This window comes from Thamnophis sirtalis, unplaced genomic scaffold, assembly GCF_051295495.1.
Source record: "Thamnophis sirtalis isolate CommonGarterSnake01/CBP01778 unplaced genomic scaffold, rThaSir2_p1.2 scaffold_7, whole genome shotgun sequence".
Classification (NCBI taxonomy): Eukaryota; Metazoa; Chordata; class Lepidosauria; order Squamata; family Natricidae; genus Thamnophis; species Thamnophis sirtalis.
This window is the reverse complement of record NW_028261387.1, coordinates 19,605,594-19,628,274: the sequence shown is the minus strand read 5'-3', so window position 1 is coordinate 19,628,274 and position 22,681 is coordinate 19,605,594. Positions and strand designations below refer to the sequence as shown.

The window sequence follows — 22,681 nt, the reverse complement described above, 5'->3', positions numbered from 1 at the left end:
AAATGAGATTAAAAATGCTTTTTAATGCTATATGCAGTTGAACATACTGTTGGAAAAAAATATTTGGTGCCTTTGGTTTCAATGTTAAATATATTTTATTGTTAACAAAATATACCTAGGTTAGCTTTGGATTTACATTATCATTTCTTCTCACGTACATGCAGCTGAGCTAAAGGATACAATGAGAAACTATTTCTTTTAATTTCTAATGTTTTTAAACAATATTATATAAAAAAACAGATAATATAGTGTTTTCAATTAAGGTATGCAACTAAAAAATAGATGTAGTCTTGAATCTTGTCCATTTCAAATAAATGGTCACCTGGTCACTCAGGCAATTTTACACATCATTTTACCCAAAGTTGCTCAAATTCTCCATTATTCTTGACTTCATAGGGGCAGAGTACTTGATGTAACTAAAGTTAAAGTCACCTCTGAAGAGGGTGGCACATACTGTAAATCCAACAGACAAGCAAACTAGGACAACATATCCTATTATTTTGTGATTCCTTTTGGTCGATAGTATACATTTCAAAGAAGTGGATTATCAAAGCTAGATTATCTCCTGCTACCTATATTCTTTGGACCTTTGCCATCCTGGCTATTGTGGGTAGTAGATGAAAAATGCAAGGATGTAAGAAATAGCAGTTTTGAAGGAGAAAGGTGTACCACTTGAGAAAACCCCATCCCAGATCTAAGTGGTTTAGATCAGTGTTTTTCAACCACTGTGCCGCGGCACACTAGTGTACCGTGACATAGTGTAAGGTGTGCCGTGGAAGAATTACTTTATATATAGTCAATATAGGCACAGAGTTAAATTTTTTTAACATTTTCTAATGGTGGTGTGCCTCGTGATTTTTTTCATGAAAAAAGTGTGCCTTTGCACAAAAAAGGTTGAAAAACACTGGTTTAGATAACTATTGTCCATTCTGCAATCTCTCTTTTTAGGGAAGGTTGTTGAGATAGTGATAGTAAACTAACTTCACAGTACCTTAGAAGAAGTTAATTATTTGGATTTTTTTCAATTAGGGTTCAGACCTGAATATGTGTAATAATGTGTGGGGAAAACCTTGGGAGATGGGCATAGAGATGCTGTCAAGGGAACAATTAGAAAAGAGATAACACAGTGCACAACTAGATAATAGGCAGAACAGAGCCTCCCTGGTTTCTCAAGTCATAATAAAGAGTCAGGGTGGAGGATTGAACTTTCAGACTTGCAAGATTCTGTCAATGCAGCTTTACAACATATTAGAACAGCCCACATATCTACAAGCTCTGACCAATCGGTGTATAACACAAAGTCCTCAGGCCCTGAACTAATTGCCCATTGGCTGCTGGATAGCTATCTAAAGAGATGATATTATTATAATGGCCTTTATGGCTTCGTATCTGAAGAAACACTTCCTTGGAATTGACCTGAACAACTGGATTCTTTGGAAAGAAGCTACTTATAAGTCCCATACTTCCAAGATGTGTGTGGGGGGGGGGGGAGTGTGAAGCTAGAAGACTGTGCTTTTCTGCTTTGGAATAATCTTATCATAGAGAGCAGGCTGACCATCACCTTGTTAACCTTCAGGAAAATGTTTAAATTCTGAATTATTTCGAGGACATTCTTTTAGTTTAAGCATTGTACCATATTTTATTTACTTTCTTTCTTTTTTCTCATGTGTTGTTAATGTTATTTTTATTTCTGGGGTCTTATGTTCTCTTTTAGTCATACTATGTTCTATACAGGCCTGCCTTTAAAATACCATGGGAAATCTTTAGTTGGTGCAAAATGCATGGCCTGGGTGCTACAGCACATATTGCACATATTTTGTGGACCCTGCTTCCTCTCTGCTTTCAAGTACAATTTTAAAATGGTGGTTTAAAGTTATAAAACTCTTAAGGCTTAGCATTGGGTTACTTTGGACCACTCATCTCTCCACTGGAATCAATCCAATCATTTTGATCATGCCAGGAGAAACAGCAAGCTGTCCTCCATTTTTCAGAAGTTAGAGGGCCAAGATTCAGAAGTGTAGTTTTTCTGTTGCTGGACTGGCCCTCTGGAATGATCTCCAACAAGTGCATTTGGTTCCAACTACAGTTGCCATCTAGAAGCTTCTCAAAATGTAACTAGGGGGGCATTTGGCAGCTGAGACCAAATGTGGTCTGGAATATAGGTGCATTTATTTTTTTATTTTTCTTTAAAACGTTTGCTTTTATTGTTCTTTATATTGTGAGTGTCAAATAGTATATATAGAATTGCAGCAAGTAAATGTGACACACTGATAAACAACAGATGGTTTCAATACTTGTTTTACTGACCAAGTCTTCCTGTATCTAAGCAAATTAGATTTCCCCCTTTTTTCAAAACTCTAACTCTTATCCTTTAATGCAATGTGAAAAATTAATATATTCAATATGAGAGTAATTTGTAATTTTTTCATGAATATTTTCATGGCTTTTTTAAACGTGTGGATAATCCTACTTTACACTGTGTATGTTCAGAGATACATTTATAAGGATCCTTTGTGCAATATTAATTTTATCTTTGAAAAAACAAAAACAGAACCAACAGCTGAGCTAACTAATCATTAATAAGAATTCAGAAAATAAATGATGACTGTTGCCCAATCAATTTGACTATTTTTTCCTTTCTATTCTTACCCCAGTTCAGTATCATAAAAAAAACACCAATTTCACAACTACAACAGCTCATTATATGCTTAATCAACTGTGTTAAATCAAAGCACTTCAGTATATCCAATTATCCAAAATAATATGACTAAATTTAGTGCTATGAACTCCTTTATGATATCTGGATTTTGGTTTCATTCTTGGAGAATTTAAAACAAACCAACCCATGTTTGCTGTTCTGCAGTGTATTCTGCTGATTGATCTTTTTGCAGTAAAACTGCTGCCCCAGCATTACTGCAAGCTGCAGCTGAGTTTTCTTCCATCCCTTATATTTAATTGTCTTCTGCATTACAGAATAATTTCCCAACTGTTTATTAAACGAAGTGGCAGCATTAAATGAAGCAATACGCTGACATAAAGGTAATCCTCTAATTTTTCTCTCCCTGTCCTCACCAACAAACATATATTTTATCCCACAGGTTTGAGAGACCTGCATTTCTTTTTTTTTCCCAGGTGTATTTTCTATAATAGTGCTGTCTTATGAAACAGAACACATTCGTATTTTCATTCCCTGAAGCCTTGTATCTATTCTTCCTGTACAAAACAATATATGGCTCAGGGTATCTTTGATCTTCATAAATTAAACATTATTCAGTTATATTATTATGGTTTCCAAAAAAATATATCTCATTTATCTCTGGATCTAAGGGGGGCATCTCTTCTTCGGGAGTTATTTTATTTTAAACTTAGAAAAATATCTGGACACAAGGGGTAAATGCTTCCCCCAAGGAGAAGCCTCGTTTTCTTTAGAGACGCCGAGGCTTCATCTAGGAAGGGACTCTGCACATGTTCAGAGGTTGTATTCGGCTTCAAAAGGACCGGCCTCGTACATTTTACATCTAAAAAAGCGATTCTAAACTAGATTCCGGACTTGAGCTATGGTTCAGAGAAAGAGAGACAAAACTGGGAAGAGCCTAAAACTGGTTCCTGAAAGAAGAAAATGGAATTCTTACCGGCAGCAGCAGGTAAACTCGTCCCCTGAATACGCCCTTCAAGGTCCTGAGGGCAAGGAGTGGAATTTCATCCGAAAACCTCAAGGTTTTACATCCTTAACGGTCTCTCCATCTCAAAGCCACCGCTCCTACCCTTCTTCGTCCTCCTCCTCCTCCTCCTCCCGTCTCCTAAGCGTCCCAGAGCGCTGGAGGAGAGAGAAAGACGAGGAGACGCCTCAGTTTCCTTCGCTTTCCCCCCCCTTATTTTTCCAGCGGGTTCCCGAACGCCGGCGCCTCCTCAGCTCTCCTTGAGCCCCGCAACAAAGATGGCGTCTCTGGCTTTCCTGGGGCTCGAGAGGGCTTGGCGTAGACGGCGAACGTGCCCAAAGCAAAGATGGCGGCGATGGTATTCCTCAGCCGGCGCGCCGTCCATCCTGGAGGTGACAAGCACGCAGGTAGGAGCGCGCCTGCGCATAAAGCTGACGGTAGGAATTGTTAGATCCCTTGTGCGAGGAAAGGAGGAGGAGGCTAATTTCGAAAGGCCGGCCGGTTCTAAGAGAAGTTTACGTAGGGAGCCTTGTTTTTTATTCGGTTTCATTTCCTTTGGTCTCGGAAACACGTTTCTGCCTGTGTTTCCCTTCAGCGAAATACTGCCTCATAAATATAGAAAAATTAAGAAGCAATATCCTCCAGGATGTCTTCACGGTTTTTGGCTGCTACCCCAAAGTTAACCTACTGTGGGAGTTTATTCTGTGCAGACATTTAATCCATATTGTATCATGATAGCTAATATTAAACGTAACTGCTTACAAGTTTCCTAATATGGAAACAGTTATTCTTTTTAATTTTAATTAATTTTCTTAATGTAATGCAGTCTTAGGGCCATCTTAGTTCCTATTATGGACAGTTCTTGACAAAGGGAATCCAATACATAATTCAACCTAAATTAAACATCCCCTGTCATCATTACAGAGTAGATATAACTTGGCAGAATGGCCATCAAGTCTTTTGAAAATATATTCAGATATTGTAATGTGTCTATAACAGTAAGAAATATTCAAGTCACAATATTCCCTGTAATACTCTTAATGAAGCAAAAGTTGTACTTTGAAGAAGCAGGAAAGGAAGAGTATTGAACTTTGGTGTTGGAGAAGGCTCCTGAAAATACCAAGGATAGCCAAGAAACAAATTGATTGTCAAATAAATCAACCCAAAGTTGAAAAAGAAATAGCCAGGCTCAAAAGAACTGGAGAAGGCTCTAATAATGGAAATGGTGGAAGAAAGAAGAAGAAAACAGCAGCAAGGTAGATGGACTTGGTTACAGTGGCAAGGGTTACTTTGTATGAAATGCAAATTCTGGATGATCATTGGATGATCATAAAGAATGTTTTCCACATCTCTTTTCTACTATCTAATAGAAAAGTAAAACTCCACTGTGTTCAATAGAAACAAAACTGATTTAAAGTGTATAAAATTAAAATTGGTAAGTTATTTGAGACTGGAATTTCTGCAACTATCTCTTCAACTTAGTGATATTTGTAGAAAAATAGAAAAGCCGAGTGTATTAAATTTAAGTAAAATGTAGACAAGAGTAATAAAAAAGGGTCACATACAAGTTGCTGCATCAACCAAGGGATAATACAGGTAACCCTCTATTTACAATAGTTGGTTTAATGTCCATTTGAAGTTACAATGGTACTGAAAACATGACATGACTTAGATGATGATCATTTTTTACACTTATGACCATTGCAGCATCAAAATTCAGATTCTTGATAACACTCATATTTATGATGGTTGCAGTTTCACAGGTGATGTGATCATCTTTTGCAACCTTCTGAGTCAATGGGGGATGCATTAACAACCCTGTTACTAACAACAATTGCAGTGATTCACTTAAGAACTGTGGCAACAAAGGTTATAAAATGGGACAAAATTCACTTAATAAGGGTCTCACTTAGCAACAGAAATGTTGGGCTCAATTGTGGATGTAACACAAGGACTACTTGTATCAGAATCACATAACGTGACCACTTTATATTGCACTGATAAGATCACACTGGGAATACTGCATCCAGTTCTGTTAAGAATACAAAAACAGATGCTGAGACTCTAGAATGTAGAGAAGAGCTACAAAGATGATAAGGGGCTTGGGGGCTAAGCCATAAGATGAATAGTTATGGGAAGTAATTATGCCTAGTCTGATGAAAAGAAGGACTAATTTTCCAATACTTGAGGGGCTGTTACAGAAGAGAAGGGGTCAATACTTTTTCCAAAGCACTTGAAGATGGGACAAGAAGTAATGGGTATAAGATTATTAAACACAGATCTAATCTAGAATTGAGAAATTTCCTGATAGGGAGTACAATTAATCAGTGGAACAGCTTTCCTCCAGAAGTTGCAGGTACTCCTTCATTGGATATTTTCAAAAAGAGTTTGGACAACCATTTGTCCAGATGGTATAGAGTCTTCTGCTTGAGTAGGGGATTGGACTAGAAGACCTCCAATGTCCCTTCCAAACCCTGTTATTCTATGTTCTACGAGTGTAACACATGTGAAATAAGATATACCGGTATGTGAATGTGCCCATCCTGAAGATACTTTATGCATTACATTTTGGCCACTCCTTCAGTAAAATCAAGAATTCCTGTAAATAGCAACTAATACATCTAAAATATATCAACGATGAAAGCCCAACTTAACTCAGAGTTAAGTTAAGGGTTTTAAAGTATCTAAGCTCCATTCCTGAGGTGGCTGTCTTATTCCTATGTCATGGAGCAAAACAGTATGAATCATTCTTCTTCTGAGGCAGCCTCATAGGATAACAGTCTTTATTTTGTTCCAATCTAACTTGTATATACTCTTAAAATAACTATCTCTTGCAAAACATACCTCAGTTGAGACAAAAATCCAATTAGATTCCCCTGAATTCATGTGGCTATCTCTTCCTGCAATCCTTTTTAACATAAAGATGACATGTTAAGTTTTATAAGCCAATATTTGATATTTATAGAGACCACTAATCAAATTCTTATCCAAGAGTCATGTTGCTCTACATTTCTATCTCTATGGTTTCTCTCTCTGCCTGCATCTTCCTCCTCCTGACAGCTCCATCAGAAACCGCTAGCAAGAGCAAGGACTGGTGCAACGAGAAACGAGTGCATCCTCTAAAGCAGAGCTGGGTGACATACCTGCAGAGGTAACTGACAGAAGTCCTTCCAACTTAATTAGTTCATTATGCTTTTTTTAAAGCAATGGCAAAAGATTTATTTCCTCTGTATAAGAAGAGCTACCCATCTCACCCAAACAGGACAAGAAGTCTTCAGTCTAGCAGATGATGAAGATATTGTGGTCAATATACTGGGGTTTTAGAAAATTATAAGGTCCTGTCATCCATGACCACAGTTTCATATTTGCATCATCCTAAGCATCCATTATCTTGTTTATCACCCTTGACTCAAGGGATACTTCTGCTAACCCATGGGGATATAATTATACAGCTGTTTGAAATATGCAATGAAGTCTTATAAGATTCTTTGCTCTTCCTGTCATATATATATATATATATATATATATATGTATGTATGTATGTATGTATGTATGTATGTATGTATGTATGTATATGTATATGTATATGTATATGTTTATGTTTATGTTTATGTTTATATATGTATATGTTTATGTGTATATATATATATATATATATATATATATATATATATATATATATATATATGTTTATGTTTATGTTTATATATATATATAATTGTATAGATATAGATATAGATAAACAGTTCATGCTTTTCAATACAGTTGTAGAAGTGACAAGAACTACATTTTCTGTTAATTCTAAATGTTCACTTGGAGTTTAGGAGTTGTATCTCCTGGTAATTATATCAAGAGATTTAGCAGTCCAGCAATACCAAGGAAAGTTAGTATATGTATATCCTGGCCGTGCAGCAATATTATTTGCTCTAATATATCTTTGTGTCTTGAGGCTAATTAAAATCTTTATGGGAAGCTGCTTTGGCAGTTAAAAAATACATTACAAGCTCATGAATATTTTTAATTGATAAGGAGCATATCCGAAATCATATGCTCCTTTTAAGAATAACTCCTTTCCTTCTGTGACTGAGCAATTTTTCTCCTCAGATTGTTGTAACTGTTGGTTTATAACACAATCTTCATTTTATTCAGAATTCCATTAAGTTAAATGGAGCTTATTCCTGGGCATGTGGCTATAGAAAGGCAGCCAGAATCAGTCTTTAATGAAAAGCTCAAACATTGTACTTTCCGCAACATTCAAGGTGTATTACTGCATGCAGGGTTTTTTTGTAGTACTCTTGATTGAAACTAAACCATTGAAGGAATGTCTCAAACCTAGTCCAATATTTGTCTTTGGCAGATTGTCTATCCTGAATAATATGATCTGGACTTAGCATCAGTAGATGATGATATAGGAAAGAAGGAGCAATGTCAGAAGATGTGGCTAACGAGACTCATTTTCCTCTGAAGACAGCAGCTTTAAGAGTATTTGATCTTCCACTCTCCTGGTATAATTCACTGATACAGGTAATGATTGCCTTTGTTGTTCTTTATAGCTCTGTTTGAAATGTTTCAGAGTGCTTTTTATTATGTGTCTTTGTTTTATTAAAGTATAATGTTTATATGCGTAGAAGTATTATGTTACTAGTTTGTATTATTATGGAAAATATGTTCCAATGCTATCTTGCTAAGAACCACACCCTCCCTCCCTTGTATTCCCTTAGGTTTTTATTATTATTATAATTGCTGAATTTCAAGGACTAATAAAACAGAGGTTTTTTTCTGGTTTCTTTCTATAGATTCAGTGGTTTTGATATCCTAATTTTCTGTTCATTATGCTTTAATGGATACATTGATATGAAACTCTTTAAAGTTGACTTATTTATTGTGGTTTGTGAAATTAGGGATATATACATTGCAAGTATATATTTTTTAGGGAGGGCTAGTTGTATCTAAAACAGATTAGGGTAATGATTAAGCTAAAAGAAGAAACAAAGAAAAATAGAGTTAAAGTTAATTATTTGCTGCAAGCTAGTGGTACTCTAAATGTAGATTTGCTTGTGTATTATGCTATAATTTGGAAGAGCGAAGGTTTTATATCATTTGACACAATAACATTTTTAAGTTGAAAAAAATTAAAATTAAAAAAGAATGTCTGCCATCTTAAACTTCAGGTATGCAAAATGCAGATTAGAAATATGATTCAGAAAAGCTTTCTTTGCAAAACCTGCAATAATAATCACAATGCTATTTTGCAGTCCCAGACAAACCATGCACAGCAATAAAATGCTATGTGGAGTTATTATTTACATGCACAATTGCTACTCAGAAGATTGAAAATCCATATTATATCCAGCAGTCTAACTTGCTTTGCAGAAATGATCTTGATCCATAAATACAGTGTCTATACAGTATGCCTTTTTACTGCGATTTTACTAGAGATCAACCCAATTCTTTTGGGTGTTGTCAGGTAGGCTTTTCCCCTAGGGTGGAGAAAAAGCTAGGGAGAAGGCATAGCAAAAGAGCTATAAGTCTTACATTTTTGGAGCTGGTAAACAGAATAAATTGAAACAATTTCATAATTAACAGTTTGGTAATCAGTCATACCCTAACAATGTTTCTAGGGGTTACATATCAATACTAATGGTAGATACTATAACTGATAAGATTGTGTACTTTGGAATCTATACACAGTCTTAATTATGACATACACAGATCAGATCAGGATGGCCTTTCTCCACCCTGGGTTGAAGCCTGGCATGAAGTCGTTTAATACAGAATACTGATAATACTCAGGTATCTATCTCTGTCCTGTGTCACTCAAATTATGCCTGAGAGATTTTCCCCCCAATGCCTGGAAGCTATGCGGATCTGGATGAAGAATTGGCTTTAGCCCAATTCTACAAGATCATGTTGCTATGGGTTTTAGGGCTCTCCTGTATCTAGTGGCTTTCTGTCATTGATTCTGGATGGGGTAACACTACCCCAGGCAGAGTTTGTATATAATATGGGAGACCTCATGGGCTCAGGATTCTTGCTGAAGAGCAAGTGTCAGCTGTGGTGGTGAGAAAACTATGCAATTATATCTTCTTTGTGTCAGTTGCACCAATTCCTAGATCCAAAGTCATTGCTGATGGGTCACTCATACCTTAGTCACTTCCTGACTGGATTATTGAATGTGCTATGTGTGGTCCTTGGAAACATTTAGAAGCTTTAATTGATCCAGAATGCAGTGGCATATGAGCTATTGGATGCTCCACAATATATACATGTACTATCTCTGCTATGTGAGCTGCAATGGTTTCCTGCAGGCTTTGGTATACTATTCATAATGTTAATGTTATCTTTGAAGCCCTACTTGGCACAGGACAAGGTTACTTATGGGACCGTCTTTGACTGTTGATTTCTGCTCATCCCATCGGATTGGGCAGAGTGAGCATGCCCTGGTTCCAATAGGCGAAGCAACATTATTTGGTGTTTGCTAGGAATTGTGCCCTCTCTCTCATGGCACCTGTCTTGTGAAACAGTCTTCTCCCTGAGATAATGAACATTCCTGAGACTGCTGACCTTCCAGAACACCTAGTTATTCCCCTAGGAACTGGGACTATAGTATTAATGGAGCTCTGATACTGTTGTTATTTGCTATTGAGAGGTGTTTTTTTTAAGAACCTTGATCTTGACCTTTTCCCCTACTGTAATGTAATGGATTATGTATTTGATTTGTTTTTACTTTTGATTGTCATCCTGAGTGCCTTTGGCAGATGGGTCATTGTATAGATAGGATGAATAAATACATTTGATTCAATGACATATTGCCCATGTAGTTTTGATCCATTTAGTCACTTTATATACCACTAAAAGTTTAACAGTGGAACATTTCCAGCTTCTACGGATTGACTGATTCCAAATAGCAATAGCAATAGCAGTTAGACTTATATACCGCTTCATAGGGCTTTCAGCCCTCTCTAAGCGGTTTACAGAGTCAGCATATTGCCCCCAACAACAATCCGGGTCCTCATTTTACCCACCTCAGAAGGATGGAAGGCTGAGTCAACCCTGAGCCGGTGAGATTTGAACAGCCGAACTGCAGAACTGCAGTCAGCTGAAATAGCCTGCAGTGCTGCATTTAACCACTGCGCCACCTCGCCACCTTTTATGTTGTTTCCAGTGTGCAACTTTGAACAACATATAGGAAAATGTACATTATATATGATTCATCCCAATGCAGTACATCTCCCATTCTTACCTCAGACCCCAACACATATTTTAAAAGCCGAGTTGTAAAAATTTCCCGAATATTAGGAGTGAGAGTGCAGTTCTTATAACTAACGGGGAGACATTCCTTAAGAAGGAAGCTCCTGCAGAAAACCTTTGGCTCTTCTCGCTGCATCTCAGATATTCTGGGAACTCTCAGTAAGTAATCTCTACATGATAAAACTATGGATAGAGAATTGGACGAGGGTTTCCAAATTTTGGATATTGTACCCCATCTTACTTTTTTTAGGGACTCTTATCCCTGTCATTTAAGCCAACCCTGCCTTTTAACAAAAACTCTCAAGTCATAATTAAATAGCAAAAATTATTCATTTCTTCCTTTAACTACAAATACCAGAAATGTTTTTTCTTATAACAGCAAATTAATGAGAATGCAATGTAATATAACAGAGCAGAAATAAAATGTATTTACATTCCAACCCATATTTCCACTGCATAAGCAGAGATGCACATTGGGAGTATTGCCTGGCTTTTTCCTGTCCATTGCTCCATAACATTTATAGTGACTTTCCTCTTTCTTTCTCATCAGCCAGCACACCATAACCTTCCTATTAACACCTATCAATCTTCACATTATTTCTTTTCTTCCCATTCTCCTATGGGCTCCGTCCACTTCCCAATTTTCCTGCCACACACTGCTAATTTTCATTGTGCCTCCTCCTTTTCTTCCCATTCGCATATCTAACTATACAGGTTTTTGCAATTCATTAGATTCTTCATTGAAAATTATGGTATTTTCGAATTTCACCTTTGTTTTCATGCACAAACACATATTTTGAGGTCCCTGGTACTAGGGCATGGCAACTGAAATTGTCTTTTTGGATTTTCTGGATGTAATGCAAAAAATAAAGACATTTACTTTACCAAAATAACTACAAACAAATTCACTCATCTCAAATATAAAGTAAGTGGAATTAGTATACTTGCCATGTAGTTGGGCGACTATGATTCTAAAAATGTCTGTACTCTTTTTAAATTTACAGTTCGATTTAAAATATGCTAAATAATGTGAATTGAGGTTCATGTGTTGATAGAAGTGCTTACATTATTGAACACAGAATTCATATTTAATACATGAATGTAACAGGCTTATAAAAGTAAATTGTTTGTATTTCTGCACAAAGGTAATATAACTTTTTTTAAACTATTTGTTTTAAGGTTAAAATCTCACCAGGGCTAAAGAAACTATTTGCGATAACAGCAGTAAGTGCCATAACTGTGATTTTCCTTGCTCATCACTTCAAAAGAAAACGTGGGAAGAAAAGCAGGAAACTATCTCCATGGGAATCAGACCATCTGATTTTTGATTATGCAAAAACTTCTGGGTTAGAGAAAAGTAGGTGACATTTTCTCTATGGAAAGCTAATGTCAAAAGAGAGTTACCTGATAACACACTTATTTGGGAATAAGCCTTACTGAAGTGAGATTTCTTTTCAAAGATGTATCAGAGGTCTATGTTGCATAACTCACAACTACATGGAAACAAGTAAAACTGAATAAGTAGAGCGTGGTCTCAAATGATCATATGCAACTGGAAATGTATTGGATTACAATTGAAATATAAATAGTTATTTTTTCAGCCTTGTACAATCTAACATCTAGCCCTATATGGTTGACCAGACTAAGAAAGCAATACCATGTAAGTCAGGATTACTTTTATTGTAACAGCTATAGTAACAGAATTGTGAGGTGTGAAAGACCAGGCCCACATGTGAAGGTTCAGTTTAACTGATTTTTTGCTAAAAGACAATGCGTAAGAATTTTCTCAACTAATGGTCAGTATTTGGTTAGAGTTAGAGAAGCTTCAGTGGCAGTCAAGGGGGAATAGACTTAGTTCATTTGTGACTATGTAGTGATTGTAGGCTGATCCCAACCATTCTGTAAAAATCTTGCAAATCTGAATAAGTTTTCTAATTTCATGTGAACTATGAAGTATCTTAACTGAGATGTTTTCTCAAGTTACTTTGCCTGGGTTAAGCCCTGCTTATCTGACTACTGCCATGGCAGCAATTTCCTTCTATTTTTGCCTTTGCCCTCCATATAATCTCATTTTCAATTGAATTTGTCTCCATATAATTCTAGGTCCACTATAATATTTACTAATAAACTAAATACCATGCACCAAATAGTGGTTTTACTTCACAGTCTCAAATCATGTTGTCCATAAAATGTGCACAATTCCATGCAGAAAACAATAGACAAAAACATGATCCATGCTCACATACAGAATATCTCATCCATCCCATCCATATAGCGTTGATAACATATACATGTATTTCTAAAATAATATTTATTTTAAGTCTTTTTCCTTAGTTAATGAAAAAGAAGATGCACATAAGCTAAAAACTATTATTCATCCTCTTTATGTCCTCAGATTCTAGTTGTTCCAGTAGCAAACAAAATCTAACACTTTCACTGAATTCCATCAAAGAAAAAGGTTTTCAATCTTACATCCATGCCAGTGGTGACCTCTTCAATAAATATTCTGGTTCTATGCAGAGTTTGGCCTCAGTAAGTGTGATTTATTGAGAACTATTATATGTATTTTAGGAATGAAAAACAGATGGTTGTTTTCTTTGCTTGAAGAACTCTTTATAAAAAACAAGTATTGTATTCACATACTTCTCTTTTTTTGAAAAGCATTTCACTAAAAATAGTATATGAATATTTTCAAATAAATTGTTACTTATTTTCCTAGAATAGTGAAGTCAGTTATTATAGGCCCACAATTATTTGTGATTTTTATACTTTGTTCTACTTGTTGTTTATGAAACCAATTTTTATACTTATTGTTCATGAAACCAAAGAGTAAAATATAACTACTAGAAATATATTGTTATATTTCCCATAGCTTACATGCAAATATTGATTTTTTTTTTTAATTAGGCCCACAGTGCCATCTCTTGTCCTAGTTGTGTTTGTGTGAATTCTAATTCCTGGGATAAAACAGATGAAGATAATATGAAGCTAGTCAATATTCCAGTAACTACTCCAGAAAATTTATACTTGATGGGTAAATATATAATATTTATGGTATTATTATTAGAAGTACAGTATAACAAAATAAAATAAACATATTTTAAAACACTTCACCTTTCAGTGCAAAAGTATGAAATGCTGATGTAAAGAACAATTAGAATTCTTTTAAATAAAAGTTATGGTTTAATAGATACTGATGCAAATTCACAAACTGCTTTCTTATTGAATCTCATAACATGGATTGAGTGATTATATGCCATCAACTTAGTGTTCATTCTTAGCAACCACATAGATTTTGTCCATGATGATATATCTCTAGCGTGGTCTTTCAGGTCTTTTAGTAGTGCACCACTGTCATTGTAACTGAGTCCATTCACCTGGCTGCTGGTCATTCTCTTTTCTTTTACCTTTCCCAGCATGAGAGATTTCTCCAGAGAGCTAGGTATTTACACACTGTGTCACAAGTAGGATAATGTGAACCTGGCCATTTGTGTCTCAGCTGAGAATGCTAGCTTGATTAGTTCAGTGATCCATTTATTTGTTTAATTGACTGTCTCAGGAATCTTCTCCAACACCAAAATTCAAAAGAGTCATGATAGTAGCCCTTGTGATCTCTAGGCTGGAATACTGCAATGTGCTCTACATGGGGCTGCCCTTGAAGAGCATCCGGCGACTTCAGCTAGTCCAGAATGCGGCCGCGCGAGTGATTGTGGGCGCACCACGGTTCGCCCACATAACACCGATCCTCCGTGAGCTGCGCTGGCTACCTGTTGATCTCCGGGTGCGCTTCAAGGTGCTACTTACCATTCATAAAGCCCTCCATGGTAGTGGATCTGACTATTTGAGAGACCGCCTTCTGCCGATTACCTCCCTTCGTCCCATCAGATCGCATAGAGTAGGCCTCCTCCGAATTCCATCCGCCAGTCAGTGCCGACTGGCGACTACGCGGAGGAGAGCCTTCTCAGTAGCAGCTCCGACGCTTTGGAACGATCTCCCCGTGGAGATTCGTACCCTCACCACCGTCCAGACCTTCCGCACAGCCCTCAAGACCTGGCTATCCCGACAGGCCTGGGGATAAGACCCTAATCTCGCCCCACCCGAATGCTGAATGAATGTTGTGTTTTATTGTTTTATTTTATTATACTCCACATTTTCTTTTTGTGTTTTGTCTTGCACTCCCTTCCTACAAATTGTAAGCCGCCCTGAGTCCCCTCAGGGAAAAGGGCGGCCTATAAATGTCAAATAAAATGGGGAAAAAATAGTATTCTTCAAATCCCTGAATTAGTTTAGGATGGGTTGTTGCACAAAGCAGAAGGTTGATTTCTGTGGTCTCAATGTGCCCACTCAATCTTATGCTTTTAAGAATATTAGGTATTTATTCTGAAACACTTCAGTATAATGGAATCTAAATCCATCTAATTAACCCTTTTGACCATGCTTGAAGGTGAAGGTGTGTTGGGATGTTCCCAATACACCAGGGAAATAAATTGGGGAGGAGAGGACAGCTAATTGAATGCAGATCTTTTGTGGGCTGTAGTATTTTGACACTTTCTCTCAGGGTTTCCTATCCAGAACATCTAGTACAGTGTGCTTAAGGAAGAGTGATTCACACTTGCAGATAAAATAAAGAAAATGTGTGATTATAAGGAAGCTTTATCATTTTTTTCAGGGATGGAGCTGTTTGAAGAAGCACTACAACGATGGGAACAGGCATTGACTTTTCGAAACAGACAAGTTGAGGATGAAGCCAGCTGTGGTGCCATCAAGCTTGGAGCAGGTGATGCTATTGCAGAAGAACAGATAGAGGTAAGTGTCAGACCTGGAAGCCAGTAAGAAAATGTCAGTACACAGCATTTGCTGCTTATTAGGTAACTTTATGCTGTTATATGAATGTAGGAGGGGGTTAAAACTGTATATTCCATTTTCCACTGAAGACATTAAGAAAGACGGCTTGTATCTGTAATTTAAATGAATGCTGTCCCAGGAATATGTTGCTTATATTGTCATTCTTCCTCAATATCAAATTGTACTATTTGTTGTAATTTTAACATCAAAAATATTTTAAAAATTTATGTGCCGATTCTTGTGTTAATATGATGATTGCCCATAATGGTTTTGAAGTATTAAAAATAACTACACATAAACTCAAAAAAAAATTAAACATTTCATTGATTAGGGACAAATATTTTGTGTGTGTTTGTGTGTGTGTGCGTGCGCGTACATTATATATATATATATATATATATATATATATATATATATATATATATATATATATATATATATATATATATATATATATATATATATATATATATATATATTGTATTATAAACTTATTTATTGGAAGCTTCATGATCTCAAATGAACATTTGTCCTGTAGGATATATCTAGAAGTAAACATGTTGGTATTGACTAATTTGATTGGGTTAATAACCTAGCTGCTTCTTTATTTAATTCTTCCAATCCTGCTGTTCTTGCATATGATGTAGTATAAATAATTAATCACCACAGTAAATAAATCAAATCAGCAAATCATCTCAGCAATTCCATTAGCTGCTTAAAATATTAGTTTATTTCTTGCAATTTTTATTTACAGGATATCATTAGTGCAGAGTTTATACATAAGCTTGAACTTTTGCTCCAGAGAGCCTACCGCCTTCAGGAAGAATTTGAAGCCTCCCTTGGAGCATCTGACCCAGGGTCTTTTGGCAATGAGGCTGGTGAGTTTTCTTGATTTTTAAGTTTCCAGATTTCATGACATAATACAGTTCATTTTTTTCAATTCAATTCTATCTAGATGTGCATGATTGTAACTCTTGTAACTCTTGTTAGAAATGACCTATATTAACTGAGAATTATTATGATCCAACCAATTGGAAGACCTGTAGTTAGAGAAGGCTGAACTACGGTAATAATTATACTTGATAACTAAGGGGGGTCTGGAATAATGGTAAATGCATTATTTGTATTTTCTTTCTTTCTTTTACATAAAATACCCACAGAACTGGATTTATTTCCATAATCATAAAAGTAAGCTTTAAAAATATTTGGAGTAATTTTTTAAATATAGATTATATATAATCTATATATAGATTATTTGTATAGATATATACAAATAAAATACAGATCTTCACTAGCCAGTGACCTACTTTGATATATATAGCTATATAGGTAGTGGCCAATCAAATATAAAATTAATCTCAATAAAAGAGTATTAAATGTTTGGTGGATTCTAAAATATGATGCAGTATATGGTTAGCAAAGCATGTTAAGACTTGCTCTTCTCCTTTTTAAAAATGGTTTATTATATTGATCCCAGTTTGTTCCTAGGGAATTTGTTTTTCAAATAGTCATTCTATTTGATTGAAGTCAAGAGAGGTTTTAGCGGGTGGTAGCATCTCTCTGATCTTACCTGTACTAAGAAAGTTGGTAGGATTGGATCTGGTCTGTATTTCTGTGGGAGACTGTTAGGGATTTCCTGGGCTATAAATTAGATTGGGAATTTTAACCAACATCCCACAGGAAGCCAAAAGCAAGTCACTTCTATTTTGCAGCCAAAAAAACTATATGTTCATGAAGCCACCAGGAATAGAATTCCAGGGGGAGAAGACTTATTTATCAGATGCAATAGGTAATTTTTCCTCAAACGACGAATTCTTAACTTTGTTAAGAATTCCATGCTTTTTCTAATACCAAATTATGACACTGAAGTAAAAAAGCCACTAGGGGTCAGAATTCCTATTATTTTAATATTGCATTTGAATGTACTTCCTTGGATAAGGTACCTTTACATTTAGTTTTCTAGCACCTTATAGAGCAATTTAGGAAGGAGCTTGGGTGTGTGATCTCGTGCTATAAATCATACAGTAACATGTTGAAATTGATGTACATATCCCATGATCAGCGGCAGTTCCATTTTTAATTTTTCTTTCCTGACAAGTCAATAGCTTCCAATATTTTTAAAAACTTGAATAAATGTCATAGTATGTTTCAGCCATAATTAGAATATTACAAGTTATTGTTTTAAAAAAGAATCTTTTTTATGAAGAAATAGCATATTGATTTTTTTATGCATGTTTATCATGACTATATAATATTGGTGCTCCAGGCGTGAAAAATTCAGCTTCTCATTGTAAGCCACATCCCAACAGTATATAGAAAAAAAACTAAAGGCTTTTTAAATATGTTGTACCTAACATGCTTTTTGTAATACCTGTCATAACTGATGTTTTCATTACTTTAATTCCTATTTGCTGTGGACACACATAGCTGTCAAATGTAGGTCTTGGATGAACCCAGACAGCACCCTTGTCCAAATCTCTAGAGTGGCATCTTTTCAGCTTCTACTATTGCTCCTTTTTTTTTTTAAAAAAAAAGGATAAATCTATGATCTTCCATATTTATCAACAAGCTCCAAAGAGGACATATTCATATTTCGTTTTCCTGAGATCTTGGGTATTTTATTGTTCACTGCTCTCCTTGGTGGAATGGAGTCTGTGGTGAGACTACAAGACCTAAATAGATCTTATCATCTAATGTAGGTGGCAGAGAAGTTAAAAAATGGTTCATAGAAGTATATGATTAGCACAATTCTGACTTACGTTTACTTTGTGTTCTATCAGGACATCCAGATACTTCTCACAAACATTATGTTGAGTTAGATATTTAATATATTTCTATCCCATTGCATTAAAAAAGATTTTTGATGGCTTACATCAAATGTAGAAAACCAATTAAAATTAAGATGGCATTATAAAATCAAGAGAAGTCTCTCCCAAAAAATTCCATCTTTAGTAGCTTATTTAATGCTGCTTATCTTGGAGTTGCTACTAGGTGCAGAACTTTGCATTTCTTGCACTTGAAGGCTTTGAGCCTATCTTCTATCTTCTACCACCTACTCCCCTACAATGATGCAGCTTCTGACAGGTTGGACCACATTTTCTTGTTGTGAAAAGGCAGTTGCAAAATAGGAATGGAGTAGTAACTGTTGCCATCATCATCTCGCTATCTTCTCTAGACAGCATTGCTTCCTTTACTTTTCTCTTGTTTGCATATATTCATATAATGCTTTTTTATTTTTGGTGTTCATTGCAGTCTTTCTGACCCCTAGTCTTCCTGACCTTATCCCTACAAATTTGGGCTATTCCCTTACAATCTCTTTTAGTTATGTGCCCCTTTCTTTTTGTTTCTCATTTGGTCAATAAGCACTTCATGCAACTATACCAGATTCATCAGATACCTTCCATGTTTCTTACTTGTGATTGGGCCGCCTTTATTTCATTTTGCAGGATTTTTCCTTTTTAGCTTATTGAAGTCAGCTCTATTGAAATTGAACTGTAATCTGACTGCCCTGTCTGCAGAATAGTGAATTGTAAAATTACATAGTTTCTCAAAATTCTTACAACTTCTACTTATTTAACCATTTATTCCTTATTAGTATTAATGCTAATAGCATGTATATATTTAATATTGCAAACATTTATATACAATTTCCCTAGAAATTAAAGACATCTGATGCATTGCCAGGGCTAAATATTTATTTTAACTTACTTTTGGATCCATATCCCTGTCTTCACTATCACTGTATGATTAATATGATTTTCAAAGCAATTTAATATGAAAAATCTGCTGTTTCATTAGACGATATGTTTTCAGTAAACTTTTTTTCCTTATCGGTTTATTTTTTTCCTCCATTAAGTGAAATTTTAGCCTTGAATTACCAGACAAACTCTGATAGAATTCTCTCGTTGACTTCAAATTTTGAATACACAATTTATACTAAATAAGAATCAATAGCAAATTCATCAATCTATTACATTCCATATTTCATAGACTATAATTTCTTTAACTGAAAAGTTGAAGAACACAAGGTAAGAGCTAGCAACAACTTTTTTGGCATTGCAAAATAGCAGACTCCTGCCAAACACAGCATAACTCAGGCACAACAATGGAAAGAAAATATGGCAGGAAAAACTTAGTAATGTAATAATACTAGGAGGAATTGGGTCAGTAAGGCTAAAATATTTAAGACTTTCTGTTTTCTTAGTCTCGTCTGTCTGAAGATTGAGCCAAATTGAACATGATACTTAATGGGGAATGGAATAGTTCTGTGTGGATTGAGTTAGAACAATGCTTTTCAAAATTGGCAGCTTTAAGATGTGTGAATATCAGCTCCCAGCATGCAGGCTTCAGAATTCTAAGAGTTGAAGTCCACGTATCTTAAAGTTGCCAAGTTTGAAACATATATAAGCAATTGGTTTCTTGGCAAAAATAAAAAAGACAGAAGAAAAAAAAAATTCTAATTTTGAAGATGAAAATATTAACCTACCGGTATTATCAACACAGAAGAAAAGATACAAAGCTTTTGTTTGTGGGCTTCCGATGTTAAATGCTAAGCTTGTCAATTTTCTTGGCCTAAGCAAATAGGGAGTTAAAGAAGAGATGGTGTATATAAAAAGAATAATCAGTTCTTTTACAACTGTGCTATCAACCTATATTCTATATGAGGGGGAAAATCCCTCCTTGTTGATATTTCTAAGTCCTCTTAAACAAAAATGTATTATGGCTTGGAAAAAAATGAAAATGCACTCACTGGAATTCTTAAAATCTTAATATCCCTAAGCTGTGCTAGTGCCTCAACCTGAATTAGAAAAAATAAACATCTTCTGTATATTCTTTTGATTCACATTTTACTGCTGAACATCTGTTTATTCATCAGTGAACCCACTGAACCGTTGACTCATCTCGTTTTGGGTTTGCACTTTGCACCCACATATAGTGAAAGTGACAACTGTCCCCCTGGTTTCTCCACTTCATTATCACATCCTATTCTTCCACTCTATTTACAAGGGTAAAGATGTATGGCATAGATGTTTGCAGTTTTATAATTTTCTTATCTAGAAAATAGCAAAGTAGGTTCCAATGAGCGCAGGAACTAATTACAGCTTAATCTGACGGTGGATTTTTGTGGGACTCTTCCCCCAATGTTTAATATTGCAACATACTTTTGCTATTCACAAGTTGTGAGAAGTAGGTTACTGAGATTAACAGCTGAGTTTTATTTGGATTCTCTGATTCAGAGTTTAGCGGCTCCAAAGTCATATATGTCCTTCGTTGGCGTTAGTCATAGCTTCAAGATAGATGTATGAGTTAAGATTTGAAAACTGACTCTACCACCACCACCCCTCACAATCAGAGTTCTCATATCATATGAGGCTTTCCTGGAATATTCTTAGAAAACATTCCTAGAAAATATTAATTATGAACTCCACATTGGTAGAACATAAACTAGGGTTTTGTTTTGTTTTTTATACAAATGGTAGGAAGACCAAATTAGTCTGTTAGTCTTTTGGAACAGGAATTAAAATACACTCTAGTGCCAGAAGTATTTTTTTCCCCTTCCTACTTCATTTTTTATTTTTCATGCATTCAGAAAAAGCAAGTTAATTGGACATATTTATTTAATCACAACAGAAATATGCACAGTATTTTATAGCAAATTAAAAATACAGCTGGCTGATGTGAATTATAGCAAAGCCCAATAACAGAGCTAATGTCCAGAATTTCGTCAGTCACATTATTATTGTTACATGGTAAGTAAGCCCTGTGTTAAGACCCTGCCATGCAATTTACACAACTCTTTCTAACTGATTTGCTGCCAGACTAACATTTTTGCATAGACTAAAAAATTTGGTTGTTATTAGCCAGTAAATAACAAAGTTTGTAAAAGAAGAATATTACCCCCAGTTTTGTCTAAATACCTTATGCAAGGAAAGTACAATATATACAGGTAGAGTCAGCGAGATAGAGACAGTTGAGTGAATTAGATTGTGTTAAGCCATGTATGCATTTTTTATATTCTGTCTAAATTTGTTGAAGTCTGCTGTCCTAAGGCACAGTTTGAAAGTGGAACCCCATCCAAATTGCAATCAGTGTGTGAATTGCAGCTTTTTCTAAGCATTATGTTTTTTAATGTTTGATTAATAAACCAATGCTATTGTTAGTAGCTGATTCTTATAATCACTGATTTTTATAATCTAAGCTTGGTTCCTGGTTATGCATACTACTTGTACTACTGGTATATTATTATATTATATTATATTTTTATTATATTTATTATATTTATTATATTATATTATATTTATTATATTATATTATTATATTTATTATTATATACCTAAAGGAATTTGGTAGGGAAATGTCTCCAAAATGATGACCCAATGGTTCACAGATTTCTAGTAATCTTATAAAAAAAACTTGTGTAAAGAAGGCAGTTATGCTGAAAATAAGGAACTACAAATATTGGCCTTGATAGTTATACATTTATTTAACTGTATTTTGAATGTGTGCTTCTCTTTAAATAATGTCCTACTTCTGGTAGCTACTGAAAATCTGAAATATTATTTTATTTCAAAAAAAAAAAAATCACGAAGGTTTTCATTCTCTTCTGTTATACCTGCTTAAGAGCCTTCTTTCCCCCGATAGTTTTCTTGATTTCCTTGTTTTCCCTACTAAAAAGATCTTTGGTTTGTAAACTATCTCATAATGATTAGTTTATATAATTTTTAGTGATACCCCCCTCTTTCCTCAAGTATACTGGAGAGATATGACCCTCCTAATGTTCCCTTTCAGTCAAATGTTTACGTTTTCTAGCTTCTGATATCGGGGGCACAGAACGTGGTACCAGTAAAATGTTAGGCAGTGAAGTTAGGCAATTAGATTCCCCCTTAATAGTTGCCTCAGGGGACAGCTGCCCAATGGGGACAATG

General features: G+C 35.3%; 2 protein-coding genes across 2 annotated transcripts in view; one reads left to right on the top strand and one right to left on the bottom strand.

Annotated features, from left to right (window-relative positions):
* The window catches only part of USP33 (ubiquitin specific peptidase 33), a 32,563-nt gene extending 28,666 nt beyond the window's left edge, over window positions 1-3,897 (bottom strand). Inside the window, exon 1 of the mRNA XM_014069396.2 lies at window positions 3,633-3,897. The gene's annotated coding sequence lies outside the window, so the exon portion shown is untranslated. The remainder of the gene's footprint in view (window positions 1-3,632) is intronic.
* An 82-nt stretch (window positions 3,898-3,979) lies between these two features.
* Window positions 3,980-22,681, top strand: part of MIGA1 (mitoguardin 1) — a 38,027-nt gene continuing 19,325 nt past the window's right edge. The window contains exons 1-8 of the mRNA XM_014069415.2: window positions 3,980-4,066; window positions 6,720-6,810; window positions 8,017-8,183; window positions 12,090-12,267; window positions 13,306-13,442; window positions 13,818-13,944; window positions 15,580-15,716; window positions 16,510-16,633. Of these exons, the coding sequence (XP_013924890.2) occupies window positions 8,085-8,183; window positions 12,090-12,267; window positions 13,306-13,442; window positions 13,818-13,944; window positions 15,580-15,716; window positions 16,510-16,633 (802 nt within the window). The 5' untranslated portion in view covers window positions 3,980-4,066; window positions 6,720-6,810; window positions 8,017-8,084. The remainder of the gene's footprint in view (window positions 4,067-6,719; window positions 6,811-8,016; window positions 8,184-12,089; window positions 12,268-13,305; window positions 13,443-13,817; window positions 13,945-15,579; window positions 15,717-16,509; window positions 16,634-22,681) is intronic.